At 35.4% G+C, this 16114-nt stretch overlaps 1 protein-coding gene across 2 annotated transcripts; it reads left to right on the plus strand.

Annotated features, from left to right (window-relative positions):
* The first annotated feature begins 164 nt into the window (after positions 1-164).
* lipib (lipase, member Ib) lies at positions 165-16037 on the plus strand. 2 transcript variants are annotated; one of them, XM_062020739.1, is made up of 10 exons: positions 165-677; positions 4905-5290; positions 5352-5460; positions 7715-7816; positions 9427-9516; positions 9585-9752; positions 9864-9953; positions 10030-10138; positions 14312-14485; positions 14568-16037. In XM_062020739.1, the coding sequence occupies exons 1-10, from the start codon at positions 626-628 to the stop codon at positions 14650-14652; spliced, it is 1365 nt and encodes a 454-aa protein (XP_061876723.1). In that variant the 5' UTR covers positions 165-625; the 3' UTR covers positions 14653-16037. The 2 variants fall into 2 exon arrangements, with proteins under 2 accessions (XP_061876723.1, XP_061876724.1); XM_062020740.1 differs by lacking the exons at positions 14312-14485; positions 14568-16037 and adding an exon at positions 14270-14307.
* The last annotated feature ends 77 nt before the right edge of the window (positions 16038-16114 follow it).

A 16114-nucleotide genomic window follows, 5' to 3' on the forward strand; every position in this document is an offset into this window, starting at 1 on the left:
ATAAAGCTTCCGTTCAAAACAAGCTCAGACGTGTCTCCTGTGTTCTAATCTTCCACGCTGCTCTGCCATCTTTGCCAAGTCATGTGACTGGAGGGGGGGGGGGGGGCGTGGCTTGCACAAATAAGCTCTCAGGCAGAACATTGTGACCTTTCACTGACCAGTTACCTGGCTCTCCACGAGTTTTGCACAAACTCGTCAATCATCAGGAAGAACTGAAGACTGTTGACTTCCTGGTGCCGTGCGTGCAAACACTTTGACGAAGTCACAGCAGGCGGCGGGCTAAATTACATGTGTCGCTGCCGGTTCCAAAGGGCGAGGCCGCGTTTGGAAGCTATTAATAACCCTCACAGCCACTAATCAGGACCACCAGACGCGTTCTCCTGAGTCCTACTTCCCTATCAGGACTCCAGTTTGGCACTTTTGTGGCCCCACAAGCCACAAAACCCTGGCGTGTCATACCTACATCTACCATCAGGGGCGTGCTGGGCCTCGGGGTGCAAAATGGAAAAAAGCGTCCCAGTGGCTGCCTTCCACTGGGACTTCCCAAGTTAGCTCCTCCCACAAGGATCCTGCCTTGCCTCCCTCCCGGCGCCGCTCGCCGTCACTCCCTGGGAGACTCTGAAGGATGCTGTCCTGCAGACACTTGGGTCTGCTGGCACTCCTGGCGCTCGGCCAAGGTAAGACGCGTGCCAAGATTACACTTCTCAACTCCTCATCCTCGCTAAAAACACGCAAGATTTTATCAGAATGACGTCACAATGAATAGTGTCCCCGCCCTCCTGCGTTGATTGACAGCGGTAATCACCTCTCAGGTTGAGGGCGGAGTCCGAGGAGACGGGATGCGGTGTTTTTTATAGCAGTCTGATCCGATTGAGGGCAGTGTCGTAACCGAGGTCCTCCTGTGTCCCATTGAACGTACTTTGGACTGGAACTTTGCCTTTTTGTTCCTTCGTTAGTAGGGCTGCAACAACTAATCGATTAAATCGATTAAAATCGATTAAAATCGATTAAAATCGATTAAAATCGATTATTAAAATAGTTGCCGTAATTAATTTAGTCATCGATTCGTTGGATCTATGCTATGCGCATGTGCAGAGGTTTTTAAAAAAAAAAAAAATTAATAAAAAAAAAAATATATATATATATATTTTTTTTAATAAACCTTTATTTATAAACTGCAACATTTACAAACAGCTGAGAAACAATAATCAAAATAAGTATGGTGCCAGTATGCTGTTTTTTTCAATGAAATACTGGATAGGATAGAAATGTAGTTTGTCTCTTTTATCCGATTATTAATCGATTAATCGAAGTAATAATCGACATATTAATCGATTATCAAATTAATCGTTAGTTGCAGCCCTATTCGTTAGCATATCCACATGTGGAGGAAAACAAGTTTTAAAAAAACTCAGTATTATTCAGTCCCTGCAGGAATTTCAAAATAATATACTTGTGTGAAGTTGGCCCCCCCAAAATTGTCCAAATCTTCCCAAACTTGTTCCAATCGTTTGTGCTGCAAAATGTTTTTGTTTGTGCCATTATACAGTTTTTAAGTTATTCCGAAAGTACATTTTCAGACTAGTGACGCCCTAACTAGTATTTTTTTAAGTTATTAACATTTTAAGATTTATAACCAGCCCCTCTACCTTATCAAAACCTCCCCAAACAATTCCCAATCGTTTTTGGTCAAACTATTGTAATATTTGATGTTTTTATATTGTATTATATCGTAATTAACGTGCTATTAATCATAACTAGACCCCCAAATGTGTCAAAATCTCCAAAAACTTGTGCCAATTATTTGTGTTGCAAACATTTTGGTTTGTGCTGTTACGGTTTAAGTTAACATTTTATGGTTTTTATGTTAACGTGTTATTATTCAAAACCAACCCTCCAACCATGTCCAAATCCCACCAAACTTGTCCACATCGATTGTGTTGCAAAAATGTTTTATCTATTACAGATTTTAACATTTTATAGCTTTATGTTATTGTGTGATTAATGTGTTATTAATCATAACGAGACCCCATGCATGTCCAAATGTTCCCAAACTTGTCGCATTCGTTTGTGCCGCCTAAATCTTTGGTCTAACTCAGGGGCCCCGCAGGGAGACTGAATTAATTCTGATTGTCTGACAATTTTGATGCTGTCAATATGTCAATATCTAGTGGCCAACATAGGTAGTACAATTCAATTATACTCTGAACGGAAGTATGCACAGCATTTACTTATATGACCCAATGCAAACAACCTTCCCCAGTCATGTTGCAAAAAAAAAAAAAAAAAAAGTCCAACTAACACAAAATGTCAACAGACATGGTCCCACATAACACAACCTACTCACGGAACTTTGTGGACATTATTAAAAAAACATCCCTTCATCATAAACAATCAAAATTACATCCATTACAATTACAAAGCTTGATGGGAAAAATGTAGGAATGTCCGATAATGGCTTTTTGCCGATATCCGATATTCTCCAACTCTTAATTACCGATACCGATATCAACCGATACCGATATATACAGTCGTGGAATTAACACATTATTATGCCTAATTTGGACAACCAGGTATGGTGAAGATAAAGTCCTCTTCAAAAAAATTAATAAAATAAGATAAATAAATTAAAAACATTTTCTTGAATAAAAAAGAAAGTAAAACAATATAAAAACAGTTACATAGAAACTAGTAATTAATGAAAATGAGTCAAATGAACTGTTAAAGGTTAGTACTATTAGTGGACCAGCAGCACGCACAATCATGTGTGCTTACGGACTGTATCCCTTGCAGACTGTATTGATATATAATGTAGGAACCAGAATATTAATAACAGAAAGAAACAACCCTTTTGTGTGAATGAGGGAGGTTTTTTGGGTTGGTGCACTAATTGTAAGTGTATCTTGTGTTTTTTATGTTGATTTATTTTTAAAAAAAAAAAAAAAAAAACGATACCGATAATTAAAAAAAACTATACCGATAATTCACGATATTACATTTCTAAGCATTTATCGGCCGATAATATCGGCTTGCCGATATTATCAGACATCTCTAGAAAAATGCAAAACACTTTTCACACTTATCGATGTTTGGCGCATTTTAGCTGCTTGATATTTCTGATTGATTACAAAACTTTAAGGAGGTCGTCATGGAAGTAAACGAGGCAGGAGTCCAACTTTCACATACTCTTAATGTCCAATTATATGAATTATATATATATATATATATATATATATATATATATATATATATATATATATATATATATATATATATATATATATATATATATATATATATATATATATATATGTATGTTATTTTACATGCAGTCAGCTTTTGGTCCTTGACCAATGCAGCCCCCAAGTCAAGAAGTTGGGACACCCCTGGTCTAACTGTTATTGTTTTTGTTATTAACAAATTATGATTCATAACCAGCCCCTGCAGCTTGTCAAAACCTCCCAGAACCAGTCCCAAATATGTGTGCTACTTGTGTGCTGCAAAACCGGTGTGGTTATTATGAATCATAGTTCGGTATTGATAGTTGGACCCAAAAAGAATTGCAGCACAATCGTAGCACAAACGTTTGGGACTGTTTTCGGGAGATTTTGACAAGGTGGAGGACTGCTTATGGATATTTAACGTTAGTAACTTAAAACTATAAACGTTAGACCAAATATGTTTGCAGCATAAACGATTGGGACAAGTTTGGAGTGATTTTGACAACTTTACACAGGTATGAATTATACGCGGCGTCACATTTTTGTCCAATTCCTGCAACTTCGTCACACATTTGGGCTTTTGTCTTTATTACGAAAGCTTTTTCTTAACACTGAATTTATCTAACTGAATTTTTTGCGTTTTAATTTTGTGAACTGAATTTTTTTTTACATCAAATTATGCTGACAATTTCACTAAATAAAAATTTGTGAGGAAAATTATAGTGTGTAAACATTGAAATAGTGTTTTAAAATGTATTTTTTTAAAATTAATACATTTTTATAATGTATAAAAAAAAATGTAAAAAATGTTTAAAATTTAAACAATGTTTTTTATGAAATTGTTTCAAAACTCAAAACTTCACTTCTTGTAAATTAAGACTGAAGCAATAGATCCTGTCTGAGGACCAGCCAATGAAGTGTCAAGTTTGCAGGTGAATTTTTACACACTGAGTTTTCAAACACAATATTTTAACAAACTATATTTTCAAAACACAAATTTTGCTCAAACATTTGTATTCAATAAAAATTCTCAGCATAATTTAATTCAGTTCACTAAATATTTTAAATACAAAAAAATTCAGTTATGTATATTCAGAGTCCAAAAAAAAGCTTTTGTAATGAGGACACAAATTAACAATATTTGAAATTGTTTTGCTGTGGTCCTGCCACGTAGTACTGTATACAAACATGTACTTCCTGGTATTTACATATCTAATCTTTATTTATCCAGGGTAAAGGCCATTAAGATTATATTTTCATTTGCAATGCTGACCTAGCAAAGAGGCAGCATTTGCATGTTAGAGATGTTGAAGTGTGATGATGATAATGTCTCATGGTCTCTCATTTAGCAACAGGAATTAGCGCTCGTGCTCTTAACGTGCGAGGGTAAATGCGTTGGAACATAACTAATGCTGAAGACGGACAAACACTTTTCAAGCGTAAAACATACGCGGAGAATGTGGTGGACGCCAGAGCAGACAGCAATAAGGAAGCCTCTGGTGGCGTTTCTTTCTGTGATTACATTATGAGGAGTTATAATGAATTAAAACAGACTAATTTGACAATTAGCTTTGAGTATGTGCTTTTTCTGCTGTAGTGTTTAGTTTTAGGTCTGTTCGGTATAAAAGGAGTAAAACATCAAGACTATTTGTTTTTGAATTTTTGTTGAAATTTCTGGACTAGGCTGGGAGGACGCGGGCGACCCCTGCGACAACTTCACCGACCTGAACCTGTCCCACTGCTTCATGGGCACCAGCTTGTACGTGCGCCTGCTCCTCTACACGCGCTCCAACCTGGGCTGCGGCCGCGAGCTCCACCACCACCTCTTCCCCTCGCAGCCGCTCTTCAACCTCTCCCGCCCCACCGCCTTCGTCATCCACGGCTACCGCCCCACCGGGGCGCCGCCCATCTGGATCGACCACCTCGTGCGCCTGCTGGCCGAGCAGGAGGACATGAACGTGATCGTGGTGGACTGGAACCGGGGGGCCGCCAACCTCAACTACATCGCCGCCGTGGCCTACACCAGGGACGCGGCGTCCAACCTGACAGGGTTCATCAGGAACATGCAGGTGCGTGCTGACTTGTCAGCGAGGGGGAGCTCGTAGGAGTAAAGACGAAATGTGTCCCCAGGAGGAAGGAGCCTCGCTGAGCTCACTTCACCTCATCGGGGTCAGTTTGGGGGCTCACTTGGCCGGCTACGTTGGCGCCAACCTGAAGGGAAAGATTGGACGCATCACAGGTAAAAAAAAAAAGAAGAAATCGACCAGAAATAATCCACCTGATCAGTGGAGTGTAAGAAAACACTTTGACGAAAATCAGTATTACTCCTCCAGCTGTGCTTTCTGTTGAAGTCCAGACTTCCTGTTTTATTGTTGATAGCTCGCCACAGGTTTATGAATATTAAATATTTATATTGTCAAAGAATTACTTAAAACGTAAATTAATTGAATAAAAAAATATATGTTTCATGAAAATAATTAAACTAATAATTAAATCATGTAATAATAAAACATGAAATAATTTAATCGTGAAATATGTGGTTCATCAAAATAAATAAATAGTGAAAAAAATAATTAAATCATGAATTACATGGTTCATTAAAATAATTAAATACATAATTATATTGTCAAATAATTACATGAAAATAATTAATCTAATAATTAACAATTAAATAATAAAATAATAAAACATGAAATAATTTAATCATGAAATATGTGGTTCATCAAAATAAATAAATAGTGAAAAAAATAATTAAATCATGAATTAAATGGTTCATGGAAATAATTAAATATATAATTATATTGTCAAAGAATTACTTAAAAGATGAAATAATTCAATCCCAAAATAAATGTTTCATGAAAATAATTAATCTAATAATCAACAATTGAATCATAAAATAATAAAACATGAAATATGTGATTCATCAAAATAAATAGTGAAAATAAATAATTAAATCATGAATTAAATGGTTCATTAAAATAATTAAATACAAAATTATATTGTCAAAGAATTACTTAAAAGATAAAATAAATCAATCGTAAAATAAATGTTTCATGAAAATAATTAATCTAAGAATCAACAATTAAATCATAAAATAATAAAACATGAAAAAATTGAATCGTGAAATATGTGGTTCATGAAAATAATTAAACTAATAATTAACAATTAAATCATAAAATAATAAAAAATGAAATAATTGAATCGTGAAATATGTGGTTCATCAAAAATAGTGAATACAATTATTAAATCATGAATTAAATGGTTCATGGAAATAATTAAATATATAATTATATTGTCAAAGAATTACTTAAAAGATGAAATAATTCAATCCCAAAATAAATGTTTCATGAAAATAATTAATCTAATAGTTAACAATTAAATCATAAAATAATAAAACATGAAATAATTTAATCTTGAAATATGTGGTTCATCAAAATAAATAAATAGTGAAAAAAATAATTAAATCATGAATTAAATGGTTCATGAAAATAATTAAATATATAATTATAATGTCAAAGAATTACTTAAAAGATAAAATAATTCAAACGTAAAATAAATGTTTCATGAAAACAATGAATCTAATAATCAACAATTGAACCATAAATAATAAAACATGAAATATGTGATTCATCAAAATAAATAGTGAAAATAAATAATTAAATCATGAATTAAATGGTTCATTAAAATAATTAAATACATAATTATATTGTCAAAGAATTACTTAAAAGATAAAATAAATCAATCGTAAAATAAATGTTTCATGAAAATAATTAATCTAATAATCAGCAATTAAATCATAAAATAATAAAACATGAAAAAATTGAATCGTGAAATATGTGGTTCATGAAAATAATTAAACTAATAATTAACAATTAAATCATAAAATAATAAAAAATGAAATAATTGAATCGTGAAATATGTGGTTCATCAAAATAGTGAATAAAATTATTAAATCATGAATTAAATGGTTCATGAAAATAATTAAATATATAATTAAACTGCAAAATAATTAAAACATGAACTAATGAAATAGTGAAATACATGGTTCATGAAAACAGTTAATTAAATATATAATTAAATCGTTAAAAAAAATCATTAAATAATCAATCATATTTGGAAGTAATTATTTACATAGTGAAATAAATCAGTTAAAAACAAATTAATGGCACATTGATTTATTTCATTCAAATTTTAATCAATGAGTGACCCATTTAAGTAATTATTTGAATATGTATTTATTTCATTCTGACCCTTTAAGCTCACTTGACAAACGTTAGAATAATTGAATACTTTGCATTGTTGTCATGCTAACAGCCGTCAGTGTATTAAATGTGCTACTCGATTAGTGAAACGCAATAACTCGTAATTAAAAATAATACTCCAGCACCCCCGCGACCCCGTAGGAGACAAGCGGTAGAGAATGGATGGATGGATTGTATTTTGGAAGAAACTTGCCCAACTCTGTAGGATTATTTCCTCTGTTTGTGGTCCAGGTTTGGACCCGGCGGGGCCCCTCTTCAACAGCGCCACCCCAGACGACAGGCTGGACCCCTCGGACGCCATGTTTGTTGACGTGCTGCACACCGACATGAACTGTGAGTTGTGAACGCACATCCGTTAGCACATGCTAATCATACACAACGAGGGGTGTTCCGATCTTTCTCTTCCGATACGATATTGGAGCCTAGGCTATTGACCGATACGATGTTAATATGATACGATATCTGCCCAAATCCTAGTGCATCATTTTATTTTGTTGTGTGGAATGTTCTAAAAAAGAATGAAAATACTATTAATACTTATACTAATAATTAGAGATGTCCGATAGTATCGGACTGCCGATATTATCGGCCGATAAATGCTTTAGAATGTAATATCGGAAATTATCGGTATCGGTTTCAAAAAGTAAAATTTCTGACTTTTTTTAAAACGCCGCTGTACGGAGTGGTACATGGACGTAGGGAGAAGTACAGAGCGCCCAATCACCGGCCCAATCACATAATATCTACGGCTTTTAACACACAAGTGAATGCAACGCATACTTGGTCAACAGCCATACAGGTCACACTGAGGGTGGCCGTATGAACAACTTTAACACAGTTACAAATATGCGCCACACTGTGAACCCACACCAAACAAGAATGACAAACACATTTCGGGAGAACATCCGCACCGTAACACAACATAAACACAACAGAACAATTACCCAGAACCCCTTGCAGCACTAACTACCATGAACTGATTAACGTGGACCCCAGACTTAAACAAGTAGAAAAACTTATTGGGGTGTTACCATTTAGTGGTCAATTGTACGGAATATGTACTGTACTGTGCAATCTACTAATAAAAGTCTCAATCAATCAATCAACTCTTCCGGGACGCTACAATATACCCCCCCCCCCCCCCCCCCCATCTCAACCTCCTCATGCTCTCTCAGGGAGAGCATGTCCCAAATTCCAAGCTGCTGTTTTGAGGCATGTTAAAAAAAATAATGCACTTTGTGACTTCAATAATAAATATGGCAGTGCCATGTCGGCACTTTTTTCCATAACTTCAGTTGATTTATTTTGGAAAACCTTGTTACATTGTTTATTGCATCCAGCAGGGCATCACAATAAAATTAGGCATAATAATGTGTTAATTCCACGATTGTATATATCGATATCGGTTAATATCGGAATCTGTAATAAGAGTTGGACAATATCGGCAAAAAAGCCATTATCGGACATCTCTACTAATAATGGTAGGTATGAAAATCATAAACCAGATTCATGCTTTTGAAGTTGAATGATGCGGACACATTTGTTACTGGATACTTTCTAATACACTTCTGCCTTGGAGACTTTGTATGTGTGAGTAATATGCAACAATAATATTTGATACTCGTTTATATTGACCAATGTCCTGCAATATTGTTCAATAGAGGACACTTAATACGTACGTCGAGCTTGTGTGCTTAGCTGTTGTGTAGCTGCAAGTAGCCCATACCCTTCTATCGTCACCTTTTGTAAATGACTTGACTAAAATTACTGGAGGACATTCCGATGTTAACTTGCTTTGCACAAATAAACACGCTGCAGGACTGCTTGTATCGGACATTTTACATGCAAGCTGATATCATTCGATACTTGCTCGGATCAGACACCCCTACATAGACAACACAGTTCAGTGTGATTATTTACACACTCTAATTTGTGTAATGCAGCTTTCGGCCTAAGAGGCGCTCACGGTCACATCGACTTCTACGCTAACGGTGGCGCGGATCAACCAGGATGCCCCAAAACCATATTTGCAGGTAAACACTGGCACACTAATTCTTGTTTGGTGTTGACGGAAGCGTGAAGCTTCTTCTCCACCCGACAGGAAAGTCTTACTTCGTGTGCGACCACCAGCGTTCCATGTTGTTGTACCTGTGCGCACTCAACCACACCTGCAGCCTGACCGCCTACCCGTGCTCGTCCTATGCCGACTTCCTGGACGGGCGCTGCATGCAGTGCGAGGCCTTTAGGCCCGCCCCCTGCCCCCAGCTCGGTGAGGCCTTGACCGGAAGTATAATCACAATCAGAATTACTTTATTAATCCCCGAGGGGAAATGAAGAAATGCTTAAGTTTCGTACCTTATGGGTTGATCCTTTCCCTCAGGTTACGACATCAGCCAATGGCGAGAAAGCCTCCTGCGTTTGGGGCAGACCAAAGTCTTCTTCAGCACCACGGCCACCCTTCCCTATAGGAGTGAGTCACATGACCTCGACTAGAACTCATATTAAAGTCTTTTTTAAATATAGTTTGTGTTCTACGTGTGTGCCAGAGCTCAACTACAGGGTGGACATGGTGACATGGAACCAGTACCTCCGTTGGGGGGTGGTACACATCCGCCTCCACAGCGGCAGGACCTTCTCGGAGGCCCGGATAGACCAGTAAGTCTCCATTCTGGAATTATCTCCATTTCCTTCTTCTCTCCAGGACTAATGGATGTATCCCAGTTAAATATGGAGAGAATTTTGTCTTTTTATGCAACCAAACAAAAAATTTACTTTAAACTCCAAAAAATATTTACAAAGAAAATGGATTTGAAATGAAATGTTTTTTACATTTCCAAACAAAAAAAAGTTTGGCTTGAAAATGAAGTTTTTAGGGTTTAAAAAAAAAATATATATATATATATATATACACACTACCGTTCAAAAGTTTGGGGTCACATGGAAATGTCCTTATTTTTGAAGGAAAAGCACTGTACTTTTCAATGAAGATAACTTTAAACTAGTCTTAACTTTAAAGAAATACACTCTATACATTGCTAATGTGGTAAATGACTATTCTAGCTGCAAATGTCTGGTTTTTGGTGCAATATCTACATAGGTGTATAGAGGCCCCATTTCCAGCAACTATCACTCCAGTGTTCTAATGGTACAATGTGTTTGCTCATTGGCTCAGAAGGCTAATTGATGATTAGAAAACCCTTGTGCAATCATGTTCACACATCTGAAAACAGTTTAGCTCGTTACAGAAGCTACAAAACTGACCTTCGTTTGAGCAGATTGAGTTTCTGGAGCATCACATTTGTGGGGTCAATTAAACGCTCAAAATGGCCAGAAAAAGAGAACTTTAATTTGAAACTTGACAGTCTATTCTTGTTCTTGTTGAAGGCTATTCCACAAAATTGTTTGGGTGACTCCAAACTTTTGAACGGTAGTGTATATATATATATATATATATATATATATATATATATATATATATATATATATATATATATATATATATATACACACACCTGTACATATATATATAACATTTTTTTTTTAAATAATTTATATATATATATATATATGTCAGTGGCGTGCGGTGAGGTTAATGTCTGGTGAGGCACTGCATCATCACAGTCAGATTTACAAACATATGAACCCTAAATAGTATCTTATTCACCATGTGATTGGCAGCAGTTAACGGGTTATGTTTAAAAGCTCATACCAGCATTCTTTACACAACTGTAGCACACAAAAAAGCACATTTAAGAAAAAAAAACATTATTAAGGTCTTACCTTTCTTGCTGGACATCCACACAGCCAGCCTTTGCATGTGTACCACGCTGTTTGAAAAGAACGGGTCTTCTGTCCCGAAGTCAAAAGCAAACCTTTTAGCTCCGGCGTTGGTATACCTTTAATTATTACCTCCTGCTTCGATTGAAAGTCCAGTTTAGAAAACTGTTTTATTTTACATATGTAATCCTCCATGTTTTTAATAAAAGTCCAGGCGAGAGGAAATAAACAATAGCTTGCAAACTTTTTTTTTTTTTCTTCTGCGGCCGAGGAATGATCTCTGGGATCACTACCGCCCTCTACCACCAGGAGGCCGGATTACTGCGAGCCTCAACCAGTACGTCTTTTGCAGCAGATTTATGAATGCTCAGCACAAGAAATACGTTACACACATACAGTTGTTGACAAAATACACTGTACATTATATACCTCAGCTAACTAAACTATGCAATAGTTTAGTTAGCTGATATAATTCATATAGCAATACAGTCTCACTGCACAGCAGCTCAGCAGTTAGCCAAGTCATTGTGCACAATCCATGTTGAGGCACAAATCAGTGACGTGCCTCAACTGGCTGCTGATCACCGCACCGTCTCTTCTCAGTATTTGAACGGCAAATGTGAAAATGAAATAAAAATAATCTAAAACTGGTGAAGTTAAATGGAAAATAACTTTAGTACAATCACTGGATACATATAACAATGTAATTTTTTTTAAACTTTTTTTTTCTTTCCATGACGGCAGGTGAGGCCCCGCCTCCCCTGCCTCTAGTGACGGCACGCCACTGATATATGTATGTGTGGGGAAAATCACAAGACTATTTCATCTCTACAGGCCTGTTTCATGAGGGGTTTCCTCAATCCTCAGGAGATTCCCACACATACATATTACGCTCTACCACGGTATCGAGCACTATTTTTTTAGATAATCTAATTAAGACATACATATATATATATATACATATATATATACATATATATATATATACATATATATATATATATATATATATATATATATACATATATATATATATACATATATATATATACATATATATATATATATATATATATATATATATATATATATATATATATATATATATATATATATATATATATACATACATACATACATACATGTATGTATATATATATATATATATATATATATATATATATATATATATATATATATATATATATATATACATACAGTATATACATACTAGGGCTGTGAATCTTTGGGTGTCCCACGATTCGATTCAATATCGATTCTTGGGGTCACGATTCGATTCAAAATCGATTTTTTTCCTGATTCAAAAGGATTCTCTATTCATTCAATACATAGATTTCAGCAGGATCTACCCCAGTCTGCTGACATGCAAGCAGAGTAGTAGATTTTTGTAAAAAGCTTTTATAATTGTAAAGGACAATGTTTTATCAACTGATTGCAATAATGTACATTTGTTTTAACTATTAAATGAACCAAAAATATGACTTATTTTATCTTTGTGAAAATATTGGACACAGTGTGTTGGCAAGCTTATGAGATGCGATGCAAGTGTAAGCCACTAAGGCACCATTGTTCATTTTTATTTATTTTTTATAAATGTCTAATGATAATGTCAATGAGGGATTTTTAATCACTGCTATGTTGAAATTGTAACTAATATTGATACTGTTGTTGATAATATTCATTTTTGTTTCACTACTTTTGGTTTGTTCTGTGTCGTGTTTGTGTCTCCTCTCAATTGCTCTGTTTATTGCAGTTCTGAGTGTTGCTGGGTCAGGTTTGGTTTTGGAATTGGATTGCATTGTTATGGTATTGCTGTGTATTGTTTTGTTGGATTGATTAACAAAAAATAAACTAAATTTAAAATAAATAAAAAAACTAAAATCGTGAGAATCGATTTTTTCACACCCCCTTAATATATATATATATATATATATATATATATATATATATATATATATATTTTTTTTTTTTTTTTTTTTTTGCACATGGTTTTTATGGTTATAAATAAATTATTTGGTTACAAATATTTTTGGGTTTGCAAATCATTTAATTGGAATGATTTTTTTAGTTGCAAATCTTTCTATTGGTAACAAATCACTTCTTGATTAAAAAAAAAAAAAATTGTAGTTATAAAATGTTTATATGTTGGTTAACATTTTTAAATTTTGGTTGAAAATTGTTCACTGTACTCATCTTTTTTTATGGTGGCTATTCATTTTTGGCTGAAAATCGTTTTTGTTTGCAAATTGTAAGGTTTACAAATCGTTTTTGTGTTTCAAATAGTTTTTTTATGGTTGCAAATCTGTTTTTTTTTTGTTACAAATTGCTTTTTTGATTGCAAATCGTTTGAGTTGCAAGTCTTTTTTGGTGCAAATCGTTTTATAGGTTATCAATGACTTTTTGGTTAAAAACCTTTTTTGGTGGCAAATAATTTTTTATGGTTGCAACTCTTTGGCAGCAAATCGTTTTTTGGCAAAAATATTTTCGGGGTTAAAAATCTAATTTGTTGTTTGAAAAAATGTCTTTGGTTTGCAAATGGTTTATTGAAATGTTATAAATCTTTTTTTTGGTTGCAAATCGGGTTTTTTGTTTACAAATAGTTTTTCTCACAAATCACTTTTTGTTGCAAATAATTTTTGTCTGGGTTGCAAATCCCTTTTTTGTTGTTGTTCCAACACAACTTCAATGTTGTGGGAGGAGCCTCCTTTGAACAACATGTTAGAAGCCTTTTTATTGGTCAGTATGAATATTTTCCCTCCAAATAGTGCGGAAGTAGTCAGCAGTCCCGCCATCGTCCGACCAATAAAAAGGCTTCTAACATACAAGACTGAAGTGGAGTCATATTATAAAAAGATCTGTAACCAAACAAAATAAAACATTGCACCTCAAACTTTCATTTGAAAATTTTTTTAGGGGTTGCAAATCTTTTTTTTATGGGTTGCATAAAAAGACTTAAAGAACATTACGTAAATGTTGTCATCCTAACAGAAGTGCTGACACTTTTAACTGACATCCCTCCTCCCTCGCCAGTCAGCTCCTGCGCTTCGAGCAGTACACGTCCACGCGTCTCCTGGCCCAGTTCGACGAGGACCTGTCGCACGTGCACAAGATCTCCCTGCGCATCAACACCGGCAACGTGATCGGCCCGCGCTACAAAATCAGACTGCTGCGGATACGACTGACGCCGCTGGAGTACCCGGAAAGGTCAGCGGAGACCGGCACGGTGTCACGCTTTTATTGTGAAAGGCGGCCAAATGTGAAGCTCACGTTTCGGGTTTTCCTTTAGGCCGCTGATGTGTCGCTTTGACATCATCATGGAGGAGAACACGGAGGTGGCGTTCAGGCCGTTGTCATGCGACTCCCGCCTCTAACTGCACGCCCCTGGGTGCTGCGGCCTTGCCATCCCTCATGAGAGACTTCTATGGAAACAGGAAGTCACGTCACATTGTGGATCACATCAGTGGACCAAACAATCTACACAGTAGGGCTGGGCGATACGGCTGTAAAACCGAATCACGCTATCAGTCAAGAATTGATATTTTTTATGACCTATCAAAATTAAGGACCAGGAGGGATATATAAAATGTAAATATTTGTATTTAAAATGTAACTTCCTGCGATCAAGGCAGAAAGGAAATGTCAACACAAACATGGAAAACAATTTAAACAACATTCTTAAATCATATTGAACACTTCTTAACAATAACCTCATAAAACGAAAGTGCAAAAATAAGGAATATGTAAGAAATGCCGAAAGGGGAACAGCAACTTTTTTATAATGTTGTCTATCATTCACAATCCTTATACAAGTCAAAAACAATTAGGATTTTCTTTCTTATATGCATTCTAACTAGTAAATAAATGCGATCAAAAGTCCGCTTACAATGGAGCCTATTAGAGTCGCTCTATTCTGCATATAAAGCCCTTAAAAAAATCTAAACACTTACATTAAGGCAGTGGTTCTTAACCTTGTTGGAGGTACCGAACCCCACCAGTTTCATATGCGCATTCACCTAACCCTTCTTTAGTGAAAAATAAAGTTTTTTTTCTTTAATTTAATCATAATTTATAAATATTAATCATGAAATGATATTATTTTAAAGAAATACTAATAAAGATATATTTTACAAACAAAAAGTTACAGGAATGTAAACATGATCCCATGTTTACATCTCATTGTGCAACATGGGAATGTTTTAGTGGGAACTAAATGCGATATCTGGAAGGGGTACAAATTATTTCCAAAGCAGGAACCCCACCCAGACAAACAATACTACTACACAGTTCATGAAAAACAATATTTTTTGTTATTGTCATTGTAAGTGGGCCAAAACACTTATAGTAGAAAACAATCTCATGGAAATGACTGCTGTCATTTGATTACAATAATAAAACATTTAACTTGTTATTTAGTCAGTTATGGGACAGATGTGCTGCTGGTGTGGCCACAGTGCATGTGCACGTCTGACGTCGCTCACGTGTTCCACAGAATGCTCAAGGAGTTTTTACGTTTGCTCACGTGTATGGAAAATTAGAGGGAACATTGTTTGGGGGTATCAATAATACGTCGATAGGGAGGAGTTTTTATTTACACGATGAGTCAGGTGTGTCTTGACCTCCGCGGCGGAGGCTCCGCCGAACCCCTGAGGCCGACTCACCGAACCCAGGTTAAGAACCACTGCATTAAGGTTTTATATACATGATGTAAGTATATATGTGATGTAGTAACAGTCAAGCGGTAGGAAATGGATGGATGGATGGATGGATGGAAATAAGTACTTTCATCAATTTAAGCATACGCCGCATTTCTAAAACGCATCACGTTCGCTTTTT

The sequence above is a fragment of the Entelurus aequoreus genome, linkage group LG15 (assembly GCF_033978785.1).
Source record: "Entelurus aequoreus isolate RoL-2023_Sb linkage group LG15, RoL_Eaeq_v1.1, whole genome shotgun sequence".
Classification (NCBI taxonomy): domain Eukaryota; kingdom Metazoa; phylum Chordata; class Actinopteri; order Syngnathiformes; family Syngnathidae; genus Entelurus; species Entelurus aequoreus.

Coding starts and splice junctions, on each gene's coding strand:
- lipib (XM_062020739.1), top strand. CDS start 626: ATGCTGTCCTGCAGACACTTGGGTCTGCTGGCACTCCTGGCGCTCGGC. Junction 678..4,904: donor ACTCCTGGCGCTCGGCCAAG/GTAAGACGCGTG, acceptor TTTCTGGACTAG/GCTGGGAGGACGCGGGCGAC. Junction 9,753..9,863: donor CGCCCCCTGCCCCCAGCTCG/GTGAGGCCTTGA, acceptor CCTTTCCCTCAG/GTTACGACATCAGCCAATGG.